Consider the following 21152-nt stretch of genomic DNA (forward strand, 5'->3'; position numbering starts at 1 on the left):
GGTGACCTTGTAGTCCATGCTTATAGGCTTGCAGCTGGTCTTCTTTGCATTTGTCCACTCCAGGCCCAAGACTCTTTAAACTTTATGACCCAGTTGCTCTATGACCCACTGTTTCCTGCTCTAGAGCTCTTTAGGTCTATTAACTTTGCTAGCAAGATCCGCTTTCCTGAAACGTATCTTAGCTGGCTTATCACTCTCCACAGATTCCTGAATCTGAAGTTTCTACTGATGCTTCCCAAAGTGATTATCTCAGGATCACAGAGGGGTCTAATATGTCCTCTGACCTATGCTCCTCCCCTAAACCCCACTTCCTCCAGCTTTCAGATTCTCCAGTCCTTGAGTAACTTAGACTACTTCGTGTATTAATTTCTGCCACTTCTTTCTCTGCTCCTGTTCCATGTCTTTCTATCATTCCAATTCCTTCCAAGGAGGCCCAAGCAAGTTTTTAAATTTTAACCTGTTACTTAAACACAGCCAACTCTTCCACTGACACAGATAAACCTCCAACTGCTGTCTCCTTTCTTTTTCTTGCTAGGCCTATGCATTCGTTTCCTGACTGATCCTTAGACTTTCACTTGAGAGGCTCCCATAGTGAAAAAATGCCAGAGCATTCTGCATCTGCCATAAGATGCTCAGTTCAAATACTGCCTGAGTGGAGAAATCCTGCAGGGAGGTCTCCCACCAACTCATGCCTGATCTTCACTGACTCTTCCCTTTGGTGTTGTCTCCAATGTACCTTGTAAAAAAAATATCTAGTAGTATTCATTTTTTAGGCACATTTCCTTATAACAAGAGCCTTACCTGCTTCCCTACATATAATGTCTGTGTAGTTTTTTTTTTTTAAGATTTTATTTATTTGTTTATTTTCGAGAGGGTGGAGAGGTGGAGGGGCAGATGGAGAAGAAGAATCTCAAGCAGACTCCTTGCTAAGCACAGAGCCCGAAGAGGGGCTCCATCTCACGACCCCAAGATCATGACCTGAGCGGAAACCAAGAGTCAGATGCTTAACCGACTGTGCCACCCAGGCGTCCCGTGTCTGTGTAGTTTTGAAAGTCATCGAGTAAGGCCTGAAATAACACCAGCACCAATGGCAATAGCCACAGTGGCTGACAGTTTACTGAGCCCCCACTACGCACCAAGCGTACTATAGGTATTGATTTACTCAGTCCTCACAACAATCCCGTGAAGGAAGGACTATTATCACCCTCATTTTACAGATGCAGGAACTAAAGCACAGGAGGCTAAGTAATTTGCCCAAAGCTAGACAGCTAGTAAGTGGCAGAGCTCCCGGTTGGTCTTCCGCTCTGACATCTGCCCACACGGTGGTCACCTACCAGTTCTTCCATAATATAACACACTTCCATCATTTGGCCTCATCTTCTCTCAATGCTTGGAAGTTGGATTCTGCTTTTAAAAAGCAAAAATAAAGATTTACAACTGCCTATCACAGCCCATCCTAAATCTTGCACATAATTAATTTTTTAAGAGTGCTATGTCTCTATTATATTCCACAGGGAAGGGTATTAAAGTTCAAATCTATAACTCTTTAAAGATAACCTCTATTACAAGTATCATTGGACTGCGTGCTTACCAGGTTTTCCCCCATATACATTAAGTTTAAATCCTTAGCTCCAAGTTAATTTTCACTGCCTAACTGATAAAATATTATCTGAGCATGTACTAAAGAATGAATTTCTGCAGCTTAGTGAGATAAGTCATTCATACTCTAACAAGGATATTTTAAACAGCTGGTTATTCCTTCAGGAAAACCATATTCAGATCAAACTAATTTCCTAAATGACATAAAAGGAGTGAGCAGCTCTGAGGTGTCTTATGTAACTGACTGAGTACTGATGGCTTGGGACTAGATGATGGCATGACAGAGGAAAGGGAGGCTGAATCTCTGACATGGTAAAAATTGCCATTTAAAAATCACAGTAGGGGAGGGTATGTGCTATGGTGAGCGCTGTGAATTGTGTAAGACTGATGAATCACAGACCTGTACCCCTAAAACAAATAATACATTATATGTTAATAAAATAAAAAAATAAATACATACATAAATAAATAAAAATAAAAAAATAAAAATCACAGCAAATATCACCTGCCAGGTATTAAAATGATTCAAGGGCTTATTTTTTTTTCTTACTGCTATTGTGATAGGTTTTATAAAGAAATAATTTTAAGTACACTAACCTGTTAAGCACCAGTAATTAGTTGAGAAAAACAAACACAAATGTTCTTGAAGAGAGAGCAAACCTGGAGGGAATTTAGTCCTCTGAAATTATGCTAAGTGTCTACTGCACTCATTCTGGGAGACTCCCATCCCAAATAAAAACCCCCTTCACATTTTTCTCCTGTTTTCTGTCATACATAATTTCTATAATAGCTAATTGACGGGATTATTTACTAACACAGGTGGACCTGGCAATGGATAACACTATCTGGAATACTTGGGGTTTTTATGGAAGAATTGAGCCTATAAATACCTGTGAATGGAATGGGCACTGTACTGACAGACAGTAACTTTGCAGTTATGGGATTTGGTTTTGTCACCTTACCTCTTTGAACTTTAGTTTCCCAGTCTGTCAAATACAGGAATAAAAATTAAATGATCTCCAAGGCCCATTCTAACAACTCCCAAGTTCCACAATTTTAAGATGGCTTTGAACACTTTTGCACAAAGAAGATTCGAACATTTAATCCCATGAGGTAGACTAAAATATGTAGGAACGACAGATATGGGGATAGGATAATACTTTCTGTTATCTCCCAATAGGTGTTCCATTATTGTTAAACTAGTTTCTCTCTTGCACTCCATCAGCCATCATGGCTCCAAGAAAGGGAGCAGAGCAGATGCCATCACAAGAATGAACAGGATATGGTACATAAGGAAAGCTCCTGACATACAAGAAGGAGAAAAATTCATCTCCTATAGCCCTGAGGGATGATGGAAAGAAAAAAGGGATACAAGGAAGAGGTAATCAGACCCAGCGTGCTTACCTTCCACCCCTTCTTAGGGTGGAAACTACAATTGGAGGTATACAGTTCACATAGATTTGGGGAAATCCAAGGAAACAGGGGATAGTGGTTCGTTTCCCTGAGCATGCCTATGGGAGGCTGAGTCCTCTAGAAACTCAGCTTTCAGCTTAATGACATGTTCAATATGACGTAGGGAGAATAATGCAACATTGGCGCAGGGAGATGGCTCAATAGATAAGCCCAAAGCAAGGCTCCTGGCTCATCAAAGCCTACACGTGGTGTTCGGGGAATCGGGAAGTTCCCGTATGTCTCCATGAGGAGAGAGAATGGCACTGTGAGAATCAATGGACCTGCAGAGATCAGGGGTCAGTCAGTACTAAGGCTGCAGTACATACAGCAAATGGCTCATGTATGTACTTCAGTAAAGGAACCGGCATGATATCTCAAAGAAACAGAAATGACCAGTTTTGCCTCTGGGGCTATCAGTCCTGCTTTCAGACCATAGCAGCCACTCCATTCCTTGTGTGGATAACACAAGAGGTGGCAAGTGGGGCTTTGCTGATGCCATGTAAGTCTACCCAGCCCTCAGGGCTGCTACCAACCCACCAGTCACTGTGTAAATTAGAAAAAGACACTTCCTTTCTCGAGACACTTTACTTCCACCTATCAGAAAATCATGATCATAATATACTGGTTTTGTTAGAACAAGGCATCTTACTGCCACATGCCAGAGAACTGTCATAATAAAATCTAGGATACCAAAGATATGAAATCTATTCACCTTATACGGCAACCCTCAACCCTCATACATATCTTGGAACGAGAGGGAGGTGGGTAAATCTCAAAGATTCAACATCTATGTTAAAAAAGAGAGAGAATGTGCGGACTCGAGAAGGTTAAACATTACAGAAAATAAACAAGCTATATTTTTTTTGTACATCTGAATTAATATAAGTAAATCTTCACCTCTGCCATGCCAAATTACAAAAGCTTTATGCCCAAGGTTTTTGCCTTTTATTTGGTATTTCCCATAGCACCTTACATAGTAATGCAGATGGAACAGAAGGAACCAATAAGTGCTTGTTGAATAAAAAAGTAAATTTTCAGAAAAATCAGAATTATGGATCCACCTACATGTATAATAGCAAGTAATTTTCCTCCCCCTCCCCTTATATTTATCTGAACCAAATCTAAAATTTTACCCATTGGCACCTAGCTAACAACCATAAAAATCTGGAGTTCTTCAGTTGTTTTCTAACAAACCCCTTCCTCAAATAATTTTTGGAGAAGGAAACTTAGATCTAAGTTTCAACATTTTCAGGACCAAAGAGATCATCTCAGAACTACAGAATTTTTAAAAATTGAAAAGAGGATTATGTCATCCAAAATAAGTTATTAAAAGGTGAGGAACCCTCATTATCTAGAAAGGTAATTTGCCTAGAGTCACATAATCAAATCAGGGATTCAAACACCCTGCACAATAACGATTCATCTGTCCTTGCCCTTCACTCCCCTCTTTCCCCAAGTACACACTTTTCTGCCTCTCAGCCTTTATCATACTTTGTAAACCGCTTAATTATCTATCTCAAACCTAGCAGCAATTGATCAAACTCAAGACAGAAATCACCCAAAGGTCTGAAAACCAGAGAATCAGGTAAACTGCCAGTTTTACCACATCCATAAAATGATAAACAAAAGGGAGAGCGAAGCGAATTGAGAAAGGGTACTTTTTCCGTCTTCACAACAAAAGCTAGGGAATAAAAACGCGTTTTCCTTGGGGACAGATTATGCTGAGGGGACCAGATACAGATACAAAAGATAATTCCTCCTGGGGTTTTTCCTTTTCCTTTGAGTTTGTGGGATCTAAAAAAAAATTTTTTTCTTAAATCACATAAACAATCATAACCTCAGCACATTTACTTCCCTCCTTTTCTCACATAGTATTTTCCTGAACATTAATATAGACCACGTTTCCAAAAAAGAAATTGACCAAAGGTCTATTGCCTATTTACCAAAACCTTTTCGAGACTTAGGTGACTCTTCTTAGGCTACGATTAGGAAAGTACTCCAAACTTTGGTTACAAGCTGAAAGCTCAGTGAATTGGATCTCCAAGGTTTGCAAATACCCTCAGCTGGGCTAAAGGGCACAGAATCTCTAGCGCTCCCTACAGCTCACACTTTGAACCTACCTACCACAGAAAACGCGAGTTACCAAGGATCGGCTCCCTGGCTCCACTTTTTTTCCTGCTTAAAAAATCGGGTGAAGGTGGTGGTGGTGGGGGGGGAAGGACTGAAAAGGCGAACCAAAGGATTAATCACTTCTCCCCATTACATCAGCAGCCCCCGCCCTTCCCTCCGAGCACCTCCTCTCCTAGAATCGTCGCTACGCACTAGCGCTCTCTTCGCCCACCCCCCGCTCTATTATATGCCCTGATACCTCCCCATTATCACCCGCCCCACCACACTCCCCCATCCCTCCTTCCCCCTCCTCGGCGAGGGAGGGAGGAAACCCGAGAGAGGAAACAGGGCGTTGAAGGAAGGGACTCCGCCATAAGAGCGGAGACCCCATTGGCCTGAAGGTTGTATGGGAGCTCTCCATTGGCTGCTTGGCTGGAATCCCCGCCCATCTGCTTCCCCGCCCATTCACCCCTCCCCCCGCCGCCCCGCGGCCCTCCCCCGCGCCCCTGGCCAGCCCCGCGGCGGGGAGGGACCCACTGGGCGAGTGGAGGCTCCGGCGGTGTCAATGGCTCCTCCTGCCACGGAGCAGCAGCAGAAGCAGCGGCGACGGGGCTGAGGAGGAGGAGGAGGAGGAGGAGGAGGAGGAAAGGTTCCTTTAAGGAGGAGGAACGACGACGCCTCTTTTTCCCTCTATCTCCTCCCTTCACACTCATTTCCCCTTCGCCGAGGAGAGAAGGGGGGGGAGGAGAGAGAGGAGGCCGAAGAAAGAGAGAAAAAATTCCTCACAGAAATCTCTTTCAGGGGGTGTGGGGGGAGGAAGAGGAAAAAAAAGAGCCGGGCGCCCCCTGCTCCCTCCCTCCCTTCTCTCCCTCTCTTCTCCTCCTTCTCCCTTCCTCGCCCGCCCGCCCACTCCCCCCGCCGCCGGAGACGCCGCTCGGGAGTCGGCGGGACCGGAGTCTGTCTCCTCACCCGCCGACGCCGCGCTTCGCCTCGGGATCCCCAGGCGGGCGGACGCCCTTTCTTTCTTTCTCTCGCTCTGCCCGTCTTTCTGTCTCCGTCCCTCGCGGCCGCCCCGCCCGGCGGCCTCGGCCTTCCCCGTGCGTCAGGCCCGCCCGCCCGGCCTCGCTCGGTCTCTGTCTCCGCGGGCCTTTCTCTTGGACTCGGGGTCTCGCTCGCCCCCTCCGCCCTTCCCATCTCCCCTTCCCCTCGCCCCCTTTCCTTCCTCCCCCTCCCCACCCCCTTCTCCTGCCCCGGAGCTCGCCGTGCGTGTGCGTGTGTGTGTGTCCCTCCGCCAACGCCGCCACCTCAGCCCGGCAAATGAACTCCGTCCGAGCCGCCAACCGGAGACCCAGGCGAGTGTCGCGGCCGCGCCCGGTGCAGCAACAGCAGCAGCAGCCCCCGCAGCAGCCGCCGCCGCAGCCGCCCCAGCAGCAGCCGCAGCAGCAGCCTCCGCCGCCGCCGCAGCAGCAGCAGCCTCCGCCGCCGCCACCGCCGCCTCCGCCGCTGCCCCAGGAGCGGAACAACGCCGGCGAGCGGGGTAAGGCCGCGCTCCCTCCCCGCCGCCCGCCGGCTCGGGCGCCGGCCGGCCGGGACCCGCGGGGAGGGAGACCGGGGCGGGCGGGGGAGGCCTGTGCGCCCCGGGGGTGGCCTGTGCGCCCCGGGGGTGGGAGACGGAGGCTGAGCGGAGGCGGGTCCGCCGGTGCCGCAGTGTCAGCCCGGCCCGGGCCCCGGCTGGCAGGAAAAGCCGCGGCTTCCCCACTCGCCCGGGCTCTCGCTCAGGCCGCGCTTTGTTTGGTTGCGGGGGCTCGGCACCCTCTACCCCCACCCATCCTTTGGCTTCTCGCCTGGCTCACGGACCCCGCAGGAGTCTGTTGGTGGCTAGGGTGGGGGGAGGCAGAGGGTGGGATTTCCCCCTTTTCTACTGCCTTCCACGGTTTAGCCTCCGCCTTCCTAACAGAAGGTGGGGGGAACAACTGGGAGTGATCGGGCGATGGGGCTGGCTGGGGAACTTGTTTTCCCCCTTTTCTCTGTTAGCCTCCCCCTTCCTGTGGAGGAGGGGGAAGGGGGGGAATCCGAGTGGTCTGTGGTGTTGGCCGGGGAACTTGTTTCCCCCACCCCCCTCCCTAGTCACGGGGTAGGGGGAGCAGCGACTACTCTCCCAACCCCACAGTGTTTGCTGCGCAGTTTGGCTTTCGTTACAGAACCCCTGGGAAGGACCCGTTAAATCAAGACCTTTAAATAAATAAATATAGAATCCATCGGCCATTTCCAGCCCCCTCCCTCGCGTGCGGTGCAGTTACCCTTCCGCTCTATCGACCACCCCTCTCGCCTGTCCTCCCCTAGCGAACCCTTACGCCACCGTGCCACCCTCCGTCTCCTAGTGGGGTTTGAACGCCCCTTCCTTCCAACTGGGCCCTTGGGAGAGTGTGAGTGTGTGCTGTGTCCAAGGCCTAGTGAAATGTGTCATTTGGACCCAACTGTGCAGCTCTGTCTGGTAACCACCATTGTCTAAGGGCTGAGGCTTCCGGGGGTTGGATTCTTGGTTTAGGAAAAATAATGTTCAGTTCTAGTTTGATGATGTGGTTATTTTGGGAGGTTTATGAGGTAGGGTGTTGCACCTTGGTCTCCAAACGTAACTATTCTCTTTATTAATTAGCTGCTCTCAGTGGGGGTGGAGGTCAGTACCATATTTATGTGTACGGTTGTTGTTTTAAGGAGGAGGGGAATTGTTAGGAGACATTTTGCGTGTTTTCGTTGGAGGATTAAGGTTAATTTTACATGCGTTGGTTGTCACACCTCCTTTGATTAAGGGAATTGAGATTAAATGGCTTTTAAAAATTATACATTTCCTTAAAAACTGTTTCAGTGTTGTACTTGACGAAAATACTTAAATGGAAAAGAGAGATGATAATCTGAAAAATAGTTCAAAGGGTTTTCACTAGTCACTGTTACAGATAGTCCTTGAGAAAGCAGTTTGCTATATGTTGCTTGAAAGAATGTGATGTTTCAAGCCAGTTAGAGGTCTTGTGTAACATTATTGGCAAATATGTTTTAATGATTCTTTGATACATTTACCATTTTTTTGTAAATTAAAAATATTTGTAGTTTCATCATTTCCTTTCACATTTGCATATCAGGGTTTTCCTGTGTTCCATTCAAATAATACTCGTCTCCTTTCACTATATGTTGTGTCACAAAATTTTTTGAGAAAACAGTGACACTAGATTGAAATCCTGGCATAGTAAGGATTTAATTGCTAGAAGTAAGTAAGCGTTTTCAAGATGTACTGATTTGTTCATACCATTAGGGCGGAATTAAATCTGTTTGGCCAAACTTAATTTAGTCTCATTGTGTATTTTAAAATATTTATTCTGAATCTCCTTTTCACGGTGTGTGTAATTTCAAACTTAGTTGAGGTACTTTTATCTTGGATACTTTTCTTCATTTGTGTGAATTATTAGCTGCTAAAGTCTGTTTCCTTTTGAAGTAAAGTGACTTGGTTGTTGGCATTGACATGCCAGAGTGTCAATTTTCTTTTCATTCATGTGCGTAAGCTGACTAAGATGTTCATGAAATCAAGATTTCAGTATGTACCTAACCAGATAGTAAATCAGATGCACTGTAGAATTGTTGCTTTGCTGCAGCTAGTAGAAACTGTTCTGGAGATTCTATGTTGGCACAGAGGGGAAAAGAACTTGCTGATTAGCCTTCAGGGAAAAGACTGTGGGTCTTTCAGAGGGCAAATAAATGGCTTTAAAATGAATAAAACATTAAGCTAAATTAAAAGACTAATAAAGTTTTTGCCAGATTTATGTAAAATATGTAATTCTTCAAAAATTGGCAATTTGATTACTTTTTTAAAATGTACAGTTCACATAATGATCAGAAGTTAGCCAAAAGGAATACTCTTTATTTTAAAAGTTTTATGGAGCATGCGGAGTCACTATTTCTGGTTTGGATAGGAGAGGTTTTGTTGTTGTTTGTTTAAGAATATGCTGGGTTTCATAATTTTGACAAGGTAATTAAGGAACTACAGCTAACACGTGTGTGTGTTTTACTTTTTTTTTTTTTTTTTTTTTTTTACTAACTCTTAATGGATATGTAACTCTTACATTAGAGTTTGGATAGAGTTACATAATAGTGGATCAGACAGCTTTCCTGGTCAGGAATTGAAGTCAGACTCACTGTTTTTAAGACAAGTTAAATCAGTCTGTGTATTTCACATAAAGGATGGATTTTTGGCTTGTTAGTGGTAATAGAACAGTTACAAGATAGTATTTTTTTTCAGGCAAAAATTTTGTCAGGGCTGGTTTTTAGTTGCTTATTCACCCACAAGTTAATTCGTCTAAAAACTTCCTTGATATGTCCTTACACACACACACACACACACTCTCTCTCTCTCTCTCTCTCTCTCGTGTATGTAATGGCCAATGTTTGAAGTAGAAAGAAATAGTCTTCTAGAGTGAATTTTTATAAGGACTTTTCAAAGCCTTCCATGGGGGAGAATTACTTATAACCCACATTGGGAAATAATTGGCCTGGGTGTTTCATGGAATGCTGTCTTCACTCATGTTATCTGAAATGGCCCACTGTCTTAAGATGGAATACTAATCATTATATGTTTTGGTCTTTTAGCTTAAGTTCCAGAGTTTAGGATTTCACATACTACTTTAGTAGAAAGTAATTTGTGTTGCAATTAGGGACACTTTGATAATACATTTCAGACTGAGTGAATCTGGAAGTAGTGTGGGGTTAGATTTTTTATATTTCTTTTCTTTTAAAAATCCTACAAGGATTTCACTTTTGCAACTTGTTTTGCTGAATTTATTTTAATATCTCTTTGGTAGTCTTTTTCTAGGAGAAGTATGAGGAAAGCTTATAATAAGCCTGAAGAAGTGCTATGTATTCTGAGCACTTTTAGCTTGTAGTTAAAATTGATTACATTGAATAGGTAATAAATGCACATAATTTAAAATTCCAGAGTTTCTTGCCTACACCTGCCTCACATACTGGATTCTCCTACCTGGAATCAATCACTATTATTAGTTTCTCATTTATTATGTTTTAATAAAAGATGAAATTTGCCAACTGAAAATCTTGATATGGAAGTGTTTGAAAATAGGTGTAATTTCTTTCTGGCTAGAAAATTCATAAGATTCTTTTGAAGTTCTGAAATTTTAACTATGTAATAATTTATAGTTAAAGAAATTTAGTGAATACAATATATTAATGGGTATTGCTATTAATTTCTAGTCTGCAATAATTATACAGAGTAAAATAGTAATCAGTCTTTTTAATTTCATATTTATGGAATAAAAATCTCACCTGTGACCCTGGAACTACAGGGTTTTGTTTTAACTAAACTTATTGAAGTAATTGAGTTCATATAGTATTACATGAAATATTCCTGATGGAGCTACATTATTTGTAATATGCAGCAGCCAGGAAACTCCTTAGCGTTCTAGTCATGCATGCTAATCATATTTTCTGTGGGCTTATTCTAGCTCATGATATTTTACCTTCAGGTTCTTCAGAATAAGGAACTTACAGAATACAAGAATAAGGAACTTCTGCAACCTTTTTTGATAGAAGAGTTCTGGACAAGGGACATGATTTTTTCCTGTTTTAGGAATTAAGTACTGTGGGGCATTGCTCTCCCTTCTTGTGGCTAAACCTTCAAAATTTTTACATCCATGAAAGGAGAGATGTAACCCATTTTTGTGTGTGTTTGGGGAGGAGAGCCTGTTTTCTCAAAGCTTACAAATTATTTGAGGGGTAGGAATGAGATAGTGACAATGCCTGCTGATGAGGCTTATGGGTTGTCACTATACTGCTTTTCTCTTTCTTTACTGGAAGTTCTGGCAAACCCACGGACAGATCAGCCAGCTTGGAGACCTACCAGGTAAAGCAAGAACTACCAGTAGATCCTGACCTGTTAGGACCCCTGGACTTAAATTTGTCAGAATTCAAGGCTAGTGAGTATTTTCTGAGCCCCCCCCTCCAACCACCGTTTGTCTTAATTTTGAAGCTAAACAATCTATAATAATGAATTATTTCAACTTGAGGTTTTTTATTGTCCTCCAATTTATTCCTAACTAATAAGTTACTCTTATTTTGTGTTTATCTTGTCCCACTAGTCTCTGAAGGGTTATTTTGTTTTAGACTACTAATTTAATCAGCCCTTTGAATTGCATTCTCAACTTCCAGAGAATTCCAGTTTATGTGAGGTTGCTGACCAGGTACCCCCAAATTGTAGTTGTTAGCCTTTGAAAATAAAATTATAAAGAAGCAAAATATAAGAGTTGAGACAGTTGGGCAGTATGATAGAGCTCAGAGTTACAGCTAGCTAAATGGGGGTTCCAATCCTGGCTACACCATCAACAGGCTGTTTGACATGGGGCAAGCAGTGTAAACTCTTGGAGCCTTACTTCTTTATCTTTAAGATGGGGATGATAATACTTGCCTTATGGAAAAATTATTGCTGAGAGATTTAAGTATCTATCACTTGATAGATGCTCAGTGGATGGCAGCTTTTAAAAATATTAAAAATAATAGTAAGGAATGGAATCAGTTGTATATAAAACTAAACCCAAGAGATAAAATGTGTATGAGTCGTTAATTTCTGGCATACCCGAAAATGCAATCTAGGTGACTTTGTATAACCTTAGGGAGACTGGTTTATAATTATAAGAATGAATTGAAATATTCTTTAAAGAAAAAGTAAGGAAACGGAAGAAATTGGTATTGAGAATAATAATAAACATAGGTGTCTTTCTGCTTATGTACTAGAGTCTATGCCAGATACTTTCTTAGACAGTAGGTCTTTTAACCCTTTTAGCAATTCTGTAAGATAGACATTAATCAGCAGTGAGTATTCATAGTAAATAGAGAAGAATTTCAAAGTTGATTTATATCACTGAGTCTTCCCATGAACAAGAGGAGATAACAAAATGCGTTTGGCAGAATGTCTCCATCACATTTAGGGGACGGAATAACAGCCTTTGAAGCACATCTGTCCCCTATCTTATCCCCTCTATTTTACTGAAAGCTGGTACAGTAGTCTGATGCCATTGATTGTTAAACATCTGCTTTCACATTTTCTTTTTTTTTTTTTTTTTCTTTTTTTTTAAAGATTTTATTTATTTGACAGAGAGAGACACAGCGAGAGCAGGAACACAAGCAAGGGGAGTGGGAGAGGGAGAAGCAGGCTTCCCGCTGAGCAGGGAGCCCGATGTGGGACTCGATCCCGGAACCCCGGGATCATGACCTGAGCCGAAGGCAGACGCTTAACGACTGAGCCACCCAGGCGCCCTGCTTTCACATTTTCTAAGTAACCTTCTGATCATAATTTTACCTCTAATGTAGATCTGTCTCTAGAAGAGATTGCACTGATTGGCCAGCATGTTTTTCCAGCTTGTTGAGATCACTAAGCATTCATTGTACAAAAAGGGGTAGATTTCCCTTGCATAACTCATAAGTTATGAGTAAAAGGTGTTAAGTCATTTTAGCTCATGGTTATAGACTAGACTATTTCAGGAAGGAAAAAAATATGAGTTCAGTCATTCTTCAGTGGTAATTTTGGCAGGTTTGTGGACTGAATATCCTTTTGTCACCAAAGCTTGATGTCTTTAGATATCTAGCCTGGGGCTTTTATATATGTTAGGTTAACACAAGAAATGTGTGTAAACTTAATCCTTAGAAAATAGAGAAATGAAACCAACTAACTTCTCTTATATAATTTATTTTAGTTTAAGGAAATATCAAAAATATTTTCTTTAAAAATGAATATGTTGTGTATTTTTTTTGTTCTAAAAAACCCCAAATAAGATAGTATATTAAAGCAAATTTAAGTTCTGTATGTTAGTGGCTTACTCTCCCCAGTTTCTAAAGACCCAGTTGTCAAATGTTTAGCCCTCGTAACGAATGGAAAATTGTGACTATGTTCAAAAAAAGGAGAAAAAAAATGATTAAAGGGGCGCCTGGGTGGCTCAGTTGGTTAAGCGACTGCCTTTGGCTCAGGTCATGATCCTGGAGTCCCTGGATCGAGTCCCACATCGGGCTCCCTGCTCGGTGGGGAGTCTGCTTCTCCCTCTGACCCTCCCCCCTCTCATGTGCTGTCTCTCTCATTCTCTCTCTCAAATAAATAAATAAAATCTTTAAAAAAAAAAAAAAAAAGAAAAAGAAAAAATGATTAAATACTGTTCTCTCAACTGGTGGCTAAACCTTTAAAAACATTATGGAATACTTCCACATCTTATGAGAGAAGAGGTACCATTCATCTTTTTTGTGAAGAGAGCCTACTTTTCTGTTTTTTCAAAGCTTTGAAATGGAGTGATAGAAATGGAGTAATAACCTGTGCTTTAAAATTATTTTTCTGGTAATAGTGAAAATCTTAGCTTCACTGTTTTCTTCTGGTGTGCAACAACACTCATTTTCCAGATGGTCAAGTTAGGTTGTGTCAAAATCTTTTTTTTCCTCAGAGTGGAATTAACTGGCTATTATAGGGATTCAATCTTTGGCATTGATTTCTTTAGTACCGTGTATTGATAACGAACTTAAATCAGTTTAGCCTTTGCTAGTTTGCTGACTTGAGTTTAGATATGAGAATTCTTTTTACACTCAAGTATTGATTTTGTATCTTACATCCAGAGTGTATAACATAGTATGTATAAGACCACATGGCTTTATGAGAATCTGACACTTAGGAGGAAGCAAGTGGGGAAGAGGAAGAACATAGAACTCTTTTTTAATTCACCTGTTATATTTTGATTTGGACAGTGTTGGTATATATACGTCATTAGTAATTGTTTCTTCCCACATAATCATACATCCTTGGGGAAAAAAACAGGCTTTAAGGAAAATTAGAAGTGATGTAGAATTTAACAAATGGAAAGTAGAAATTATTCCAGGTTTGTATCATGGCAGAGATAAAGGATCAAAGAAGTGTTTGAAAGAAATGGGGGTGGGTGAGGACACTGTGTTTTCAAATTGAATGTTATTGGCAAAGTGATTGTATGGTAAAAGAAATTGTGGAATCACTTATTTTTCTGTTAAAAGTAGCCACAGATCTACTGAACAGTTGTATGACTGATAACTTCATAATCCTTTGAAATGCATTTGCATTTTTAAGAAACTGATCACTTAGTCAAATTTTGGTATTTTAGACCCAGTAAAAGAGATAGAAATAAGTGATTTGGACAAAGACCTTTTGGATAGGAATGCTTCCTCATAGACAAAATAAGCATGTAGGGGTAGAAGAGTCTTGCAAGAATCACTTACCTTACACATTTATTGTTTTTCCTAATCTACTTCTGACCCTAAAATTTTTCTTAAAAGTTTCACTTTTTATTTTTTCAGAAGACTTAATTTTGGGTTGGGGATGGGGATGGAGAGAAGAAAAAGAATTAGAGCAGGTAGGAGTGGCAGTATGTATGGGTCATTTAAATTAGTGGTAATTTGAATTAGAAACAGTCTATATATAATTATGTACGTATACTATATATAACTATATTTAAATTGTCAAAATAATTTTATTAGGTTTTTTTAAACTAAGGTTTTTTATTTTATTTTTTTAAAGATTTTATTTATTTATTTGACAGAGAGAAACACAGTGAGAGAGGCAACACAAGCAGGGGGAATGGGAGAGGGAGAAGCAGGCTTCCTGCGGAGCAGGGAGCCCGATGTGGGGCTCGATCCCAGGACCCTGGGATCATGACCCGAACCGAAGGCAGATGCCCAACGACTGAGCCACCTAGGCCGCCCCTAAACTAAGGTTTTAATGAAAGTATACAGGTGCACAAATCATTGGTGTATAGCTTGATGACTTTACACAAAGTAAGCATATCTGTGTAGCCAGTAATACCTAGATCAAGAAATAAACACTACCAGCATCCCAGAAGTGGTATTCATGCCATCCCGGCCTTCCCCCCGCCACCCTCCAGGCCTTCCCACTCATTATCCCCAACCCTATCTTTCTAACTGCTGGGATTAGTTTTGTCTGTTGAACTTTATATAAATGTAATCACCCAGTATGTATTCCTATGTGTCTGGCTTCTTTCACTCAATATTTGTTTCATCCATGTTGTTGCTTGTAGCAATAGTTTGTTCATTCTTGTTGCTGTATAATAGTACATTGTATGAGTATACTACAATTTATTCATTGTACGATTAATGGAGTTTTCATCTTTGGCTGTCAGAAATAGTGCTCCTATGAGCATTTTATGTATATCTTTTGGTGAACACATGTACACATTCCTGGTAAGTTTTATACCTCAACATTATACCGTTATCTTTTCTCAGAGGCAGAGCTTCCATTTACATGGGAAGTAAAATAGCTTTAAGACAGATATGAATATGGCATCTCATAAGTAATGTTGCTAAAACGATTTTATTTCAGATATTAGTGTTTTTCTTAAGTCTTTTGGTATGTATGCTGTAAGTCCAGCATTAGAAAGTTTACCCAATTAACTTAATATACTATAATTTTCCCCAAAGGTTGTAAGTTGAGTTATTTTGAGGAGGAAGGAAATCTTTTTTTAAATATAGGAATTTTCAAAAATACTGTGTACTTTTATGTGTGATTCTAAGCCTTCATTCGAAAAATTCTTTCTTTTTGCTGCTGCCATACTTTTGTTTCTCCATTTCAGTTTGGAATCCTGTTCCTTACTACTTTTAAGCTTATCCTTTTAACTCTTGTGAAAATATTCTGCTTTTATTTGGTTGATTGTTTCACTTTTTTCCTACATATCATGATTATAAATATAAAATTATAAAATTATAAAACTTTCATAGAAAAATTGAGGCACATTTTGTTTTCAAGTTGTTTTTCTAGTCCTTGGCCAGATCTGTCAGTTCCTGATGTATAAGAAGAAGGTGTAAAAGGGCTTCCTCCTCAACTGTGCTGCTGAAGTGATAGTTAGTGGTTTATAAGCTCATATTCCCCACCATACAAATATCCCCAGAACAGGCCATCAGTGACTGAGACGGGGTTCTGTTTTTAAGGAATCGCTTGCGAATCGCTTGCTTGAAACTGATGGTACGGTAGCCTTAGATACCAAAAAGAGTAAGATCTTACTATTTTGTGTCTGATCTTTTAGCACTTACCAGATCAGTGTTAGTGCTAACAGTGGTTCTTTCTTGTCCACAACCAGCAGTGTGGAGGAGACTGCCTCCTTCCTCTCTCCCTCCTTCCCTCCCTCCCTTGCTTCCTTCCTTCCTTCCTTCCTTCCTTTTTTAAATAACATAGCCACATTGAGTAAATGTTGCTTTTAAGTTTGGGGAGAAGGAACCTGAGCTTTTTCATCAAAGTGGCTTTTTTTTTTTTTAGAGAAACTTTTTTTTTTTTTTTTAAGATTTTATTTATTTGAGACAGAAAGAGAGAGCACATGAGAGGGGGGAGAGTCAGAGGGAGAAGCAGACTCCCTGCCGAGCAGGGAGCCTGATGCGGGACTCCATCCAGGGACTCCAGGATCATGACCTGAGCCGAATGCAGTCGCTTAACCAACTGAGCCACCCAGATGCCCTTTTTAGAGAAACTCTTAACTATAGACAACAAACTGAGGGTTGCTGGGGAATGGGGTAATTCGGTGATGGGCATTAAGGAGAGTATTTGATATAATGAGCACTGGGTGTTACATGCAACTGATGAATCACTAAATTCTACCCCATATCTACTATATGTTAACTAATTTGAATTTAGTAAAACCAAAGATAAAAAAAAAAATTCTAGAATGGTTTCTTAATCCAGTTTCTAAAGTAGGGGATTTTGAATGAGGTGACTTCTGAGATGCTCTAAAACTTTCTGTATCATTTAAATTACCAGTATAATCATTGAGATCTGAATTTGTTAGGTATTATTATACAGACATGGTTCTTTTATGGAACTTATGGTTGAGTTAGAGACTAAATTTAAATAACATTCAAAATCAAAATGAATTGAAAATAAGCATGTTGATATTGTTTTCATTGTCTTCTGATAAATATTTTTAAGGATACACACATACATACATACACGCACATACATACATACATATACCACACCGGAGTTTTGTTTGTAACCTTATCTGTCCACTTTTCTAAGACCCGAGACTGTTGGAGAGTCATCTGTGAAATGCTATTAAGATGAAGGTTTGTTATGACCCCCTGCTGTCTGATACATGTTCTACCCTTTAATCATTTATCGAATTACGTTTGTGCTACAATTAGAAAGTTGTTGCCTGGCTGGCTCAGTTGGTAGAGCGTCCAGCTCTTGATATAGGGGTTGTGAGTTCAAGCCCCACGTTGGGCATGGAGCCTACTTAAAAAAAAAGTTGTTGCAGCCCAAAGTTTAAGCTAAGTTATAGCATGCTTCTGTATATGATTAAGAAAGAAACATGTGGCTAGTGAAGGAAATTACCTGCGGAGTTGGGGTCATTCATCTTGTTTTCATGGTGTCTTCCTTCTTCATTGCATTCATTGTTTTGCCTTTATATCTAGAAACTGAAAGTAGACAGGTTTAAATTAGATTATGTTGCCAGAATCTAAGATCTTCAATTGCAGAGATAAAACAACACTTTAATTTTCTTCATAGCATCTGTAGTCCCACATACAAGTAGTTGTAACTCAGGGTGCCTTTATGGATTTTTTTTCTGATGCTGTCTTCGTCTCTACTGCAACGTCTCACAGGGAACCTATCCTCTATTTCTGAGTCATTTGATTTGAGAACCTTTTAGCTGAAATCTTTAAAGCTGAAAAACTAAGCTGAGACATCTGGGTCTAGTGAGCTTGTCCAGGTTTTGTAAAGTTAAGTCTGGTTTTAGAGGACTAGAAAAATGTTACATACCAATCATAGACATGTATTGATAACACACTCAGTACGCTCTCTGAAACTTGGAATATGCACTCTTGATTTTGTGAAGTGTCTAAAAATTTTTGGTGAAATGTTAGCAGTGTCTTGGAATGGTGGAGGTGAGGTGATTTTTGTTACTCTTTGTTACTCCTTCTATATTTCTGCACTGTATATGGAATCTGGAAGGAAAGAGGTTTGTATTTTTAAAAAGATTTTAATAGTTGTTATTGTGATGTGAACTTAAAGTATTTGGTCTGATGATAAAGTTCTCACAAAGGTCATTTTAAACTTGAGTAAGAGCTTAAAATTTTACATTTCTCAGTGCTCTGTGTTTTAACTGCTTATTAATTTATGGACATTTTTAGTTTGTATCCACAGCAACTTTAGGATAATAATTGCTTATATATATCATTTATAGGAGATGAGGATAATAATTGCTTATATATATCATTTATAGGAGATGAGGATAATGATAAAGTCAGAATTCAGAATTAAAAACAAATTGGTTACTTGAGACTTTGAGCCAGTGATTCTGTCTTTCTAGGATAAGTTTGTGACCATAGGTTATGTAAATACAAATACATAGAAACAGTATTTTAATTACTTGCCTGGCTGAATGATGGAAATTTAGTGTGAAAACAAACTGTTAGAAAGAAAAGCAGAACTTAATACTGGTCATAACAGGTGGCTGTTTCTTTTGTACCCTGGTGGTATGGACTCATGTCAATTTGGTAATTTTATGTGAAAGATATTTTCTTTCACAAAACTGGAGTTAGCCCTGAAAGAATTAATGACTGTCAATTTATTAAGTTGAAACAGATTGCTAAGGGAAATTGTTTCACCATTACCAGTTAAAAAAAAACAACAAACCAACCTTCCCTTTCTAAGATACTGTATTCTTAAACGTTTTGGATTGTGGGACCTAATGTGTTTGAGAATAAATAACCTGCAGTGGCTTTCAAAAAATATGGGTCTTTGCAGCCTAAAATTAGTTATTAGATTTGGAATTAACTCATCTATCTCACATTTGACCAGTCTTTTGATCATCTTATAGACTACTTGTAAACCTTAACCAAGAGAAAACATTTTTTTATTAGAAAATATACTAAAAATCTTCATTGAAGTAGGTGAATGTTTTTGTTTTGTTTTTAAAGGGGCTTTGGGGTGCCTGGGTGGCTCAGTTGGTTAAGCGTATGCTTTAGCTCAGGTCATGATCCCAGGGTCCTCGGGTTGAGCCCTGTGTCAGGCTCCCTGATCATCGGAGAGTCTGCTTCTCCCTCTGGCTCCCCCCCCCCCCCCCCCCAGCTTGTGCTCTCTCGCTAGCTCACTTTCTCTCAAATAAATAAATAAAATCTTTAAAAAAAATAAAAATAAAAGTACGGACTACTAGGGGCACCTGGGTGGCACAGTCAGTTAAGCATCAGACTTTTGCTTTCAGCTCAGGTCATGATCTCAAGAGTTACGAGATCAAGCCCAGCATCAGGCTCAGCACTTAGTGGGTAGTCTGCTTTTCTCTCCCTCCCTCTCTCGCCACCCCCCCCCCCGACATGCTCTCTCTCTAAAATAAATCTTAAAAAAAAAAGTAGGGGTTACTGATAAGGTTTAGGGCAGATCAGTCATTAAGTGTAGATTCTAGATAGTAATCAACATAGTTTTATGAAGAGCTGATTACAGATGAATTTACAGTATTTTCCTGAAACAGTGACTTTGGTAGCTGAAGAAGGAACAAGAGGAATATAGGTGGATTTAAATACAGCTTTTATTTTATGAAGGAGTCATATTGGTGTTGTAGTTGGGAAAATTTTAAAAGTTGTATTATATGGAAGCTACAAGTTACAAAAAGAGTGCTAACCATTTGCGGATAGACATTTAGTAAATAGTTATTTCTGTTTCCCTTCAGCTTCCTTCTCTGGACCAAGATTTGTTCATATAATTACTAATTTAAGCTATTGAGCATATTAAGTTCATAGATTAAAAAAAAAATGGGCTGGGGTTAAGTACCCGAAAAACCAAGAATAGAAGTCAAATTACTTTGAATGGTCTGTAAAGAAAAAAAAATGCCTTCATCTTTGTAGAAACAGCAAAAAAGTGAGTAGTCGCTTAGAAATGTTGAACTAGAACTAAGTATAGCAGAAAACAATATGGACTACAGTTGAATGAATCATCCTAAAGTGTGTTTGTGTGTGTGTAAACACAGGATACCATTTTATAGTAATAAGACTTGTAAAATGTTGAAGTGGTTGAAAAATATCTCTATTAGAAAATTTTTTGGGGGGGCACCTGGGTGGCTCAGATGGTTAAGTGTCTGCCTTCGGCTCAGGTCATGAACCCAGGGTCCTGGGATCGAGCCCCCCTTGAGTCCCTTGCTCCTTGGGAGTCTGCTTCTCCCTCTGCTTCTGTCTCTCTCTCTGTCTCTCATGAATAAATAAAATCTTTAAAAAAAGAAAAAAAAAATTTTTTTTAAAGATTTTATTTATTTATTTGACAGAGAGCGAGAGAGGGAACACAAGCATGGGGAGCGTGAGAGGGAGAAGCAGGCTTCCCACGGAGCAGGGAGCCCGATGTGGGGCTCGATCCCAGGACCCTGGGATCATGACCTGAGCCGAAGGCAGACGCTTAACTACTGAGCCACCCAGGCACCGCGTCTATTAGAAAAATTTAAGTGTTATTCTAAAGAGGGATAAGCTAAAGGGTGGCTAAGCCTTTCACGTGGTTGAAAGTAATTTTTTTTTTTTTTTTTTTTAAAGATTTTACTTACTTGACACAGAGCACAAGTAGGGGGAGCAGCAGGCAGAGGGAGAGGGTGAGGGAGAAGCAGGCTCCCCACTGAGCAGGGAACTTGATATGGGGCTCGATCCCAGGACTCCAGGACCATGACCTTAGCTGAAGGCAGAAGCTTAACCAGCTGAGCCACCCAGGCGCCCTGGTTGAAAGTAATTCTTAAGGATGTTGCTCAGTTATTTTTCTGTATGCTCAGAAATAGCTGGGGGAAACGAATTTAAATTATTAGATTGATGATTTACCCTGGTGTAAAGAACATCTGGTAAACATCTAAAGTAGGTCACTAAAGAAGACTATATACCTTGCTTTTTTGGTGTCAGCTATTAGGATTAGATACTTTAATTACCTTAGCGATGGTAAATTAGTAAGAAATTATAGAATGTTG

General features: G+C 40.5%; 1 protein-coding gene across 2 annotated transcripts in view; it reads left to right on the plus strand.

The window, feature by feature from the left end:
- The first annotated feature begins 6038 nt into the window (after positions 1–6038).
- The window catches only part of FBXO11 (F-box protein 11), an 86510-nt gene continuing 71396 nt past the window's right edge, over positions 6039–21152 (plus strand). Inside the window, exon 1 of one of the 2 annotated variants that reach the window (XM_032411023.1) lies at positions 6039–6697. In XM_032411023.1, the coding sequence (XP_032266914.1) occupies positions 6478–6697 (220 nt within the window). In that variant the 5' untranslated portion in view covers positions 6039–6477. Of the gene's footprint in view, positions 6698–7066; positions 7655–21152 lie in introns of those variants that run through there. The other variant, XM_032411024.1, reaches the window with a different exon arrangement.

This window comes from Phoca vitulina, unplaced genomic scaffold (genome assembly GCF_004348235.1).
Source record: "Phoca vitulina isolate PV1807 unplaced genomic scaffold, GSC_HSeal_1.0 scaffold12, whole genome shotgun sequence".
Lineage (NCBI taxonomy): Eukaryota > Metazoa > Chordata > Mammalia > Carnivora > Phocidae > Phoca > Phoca vitulina.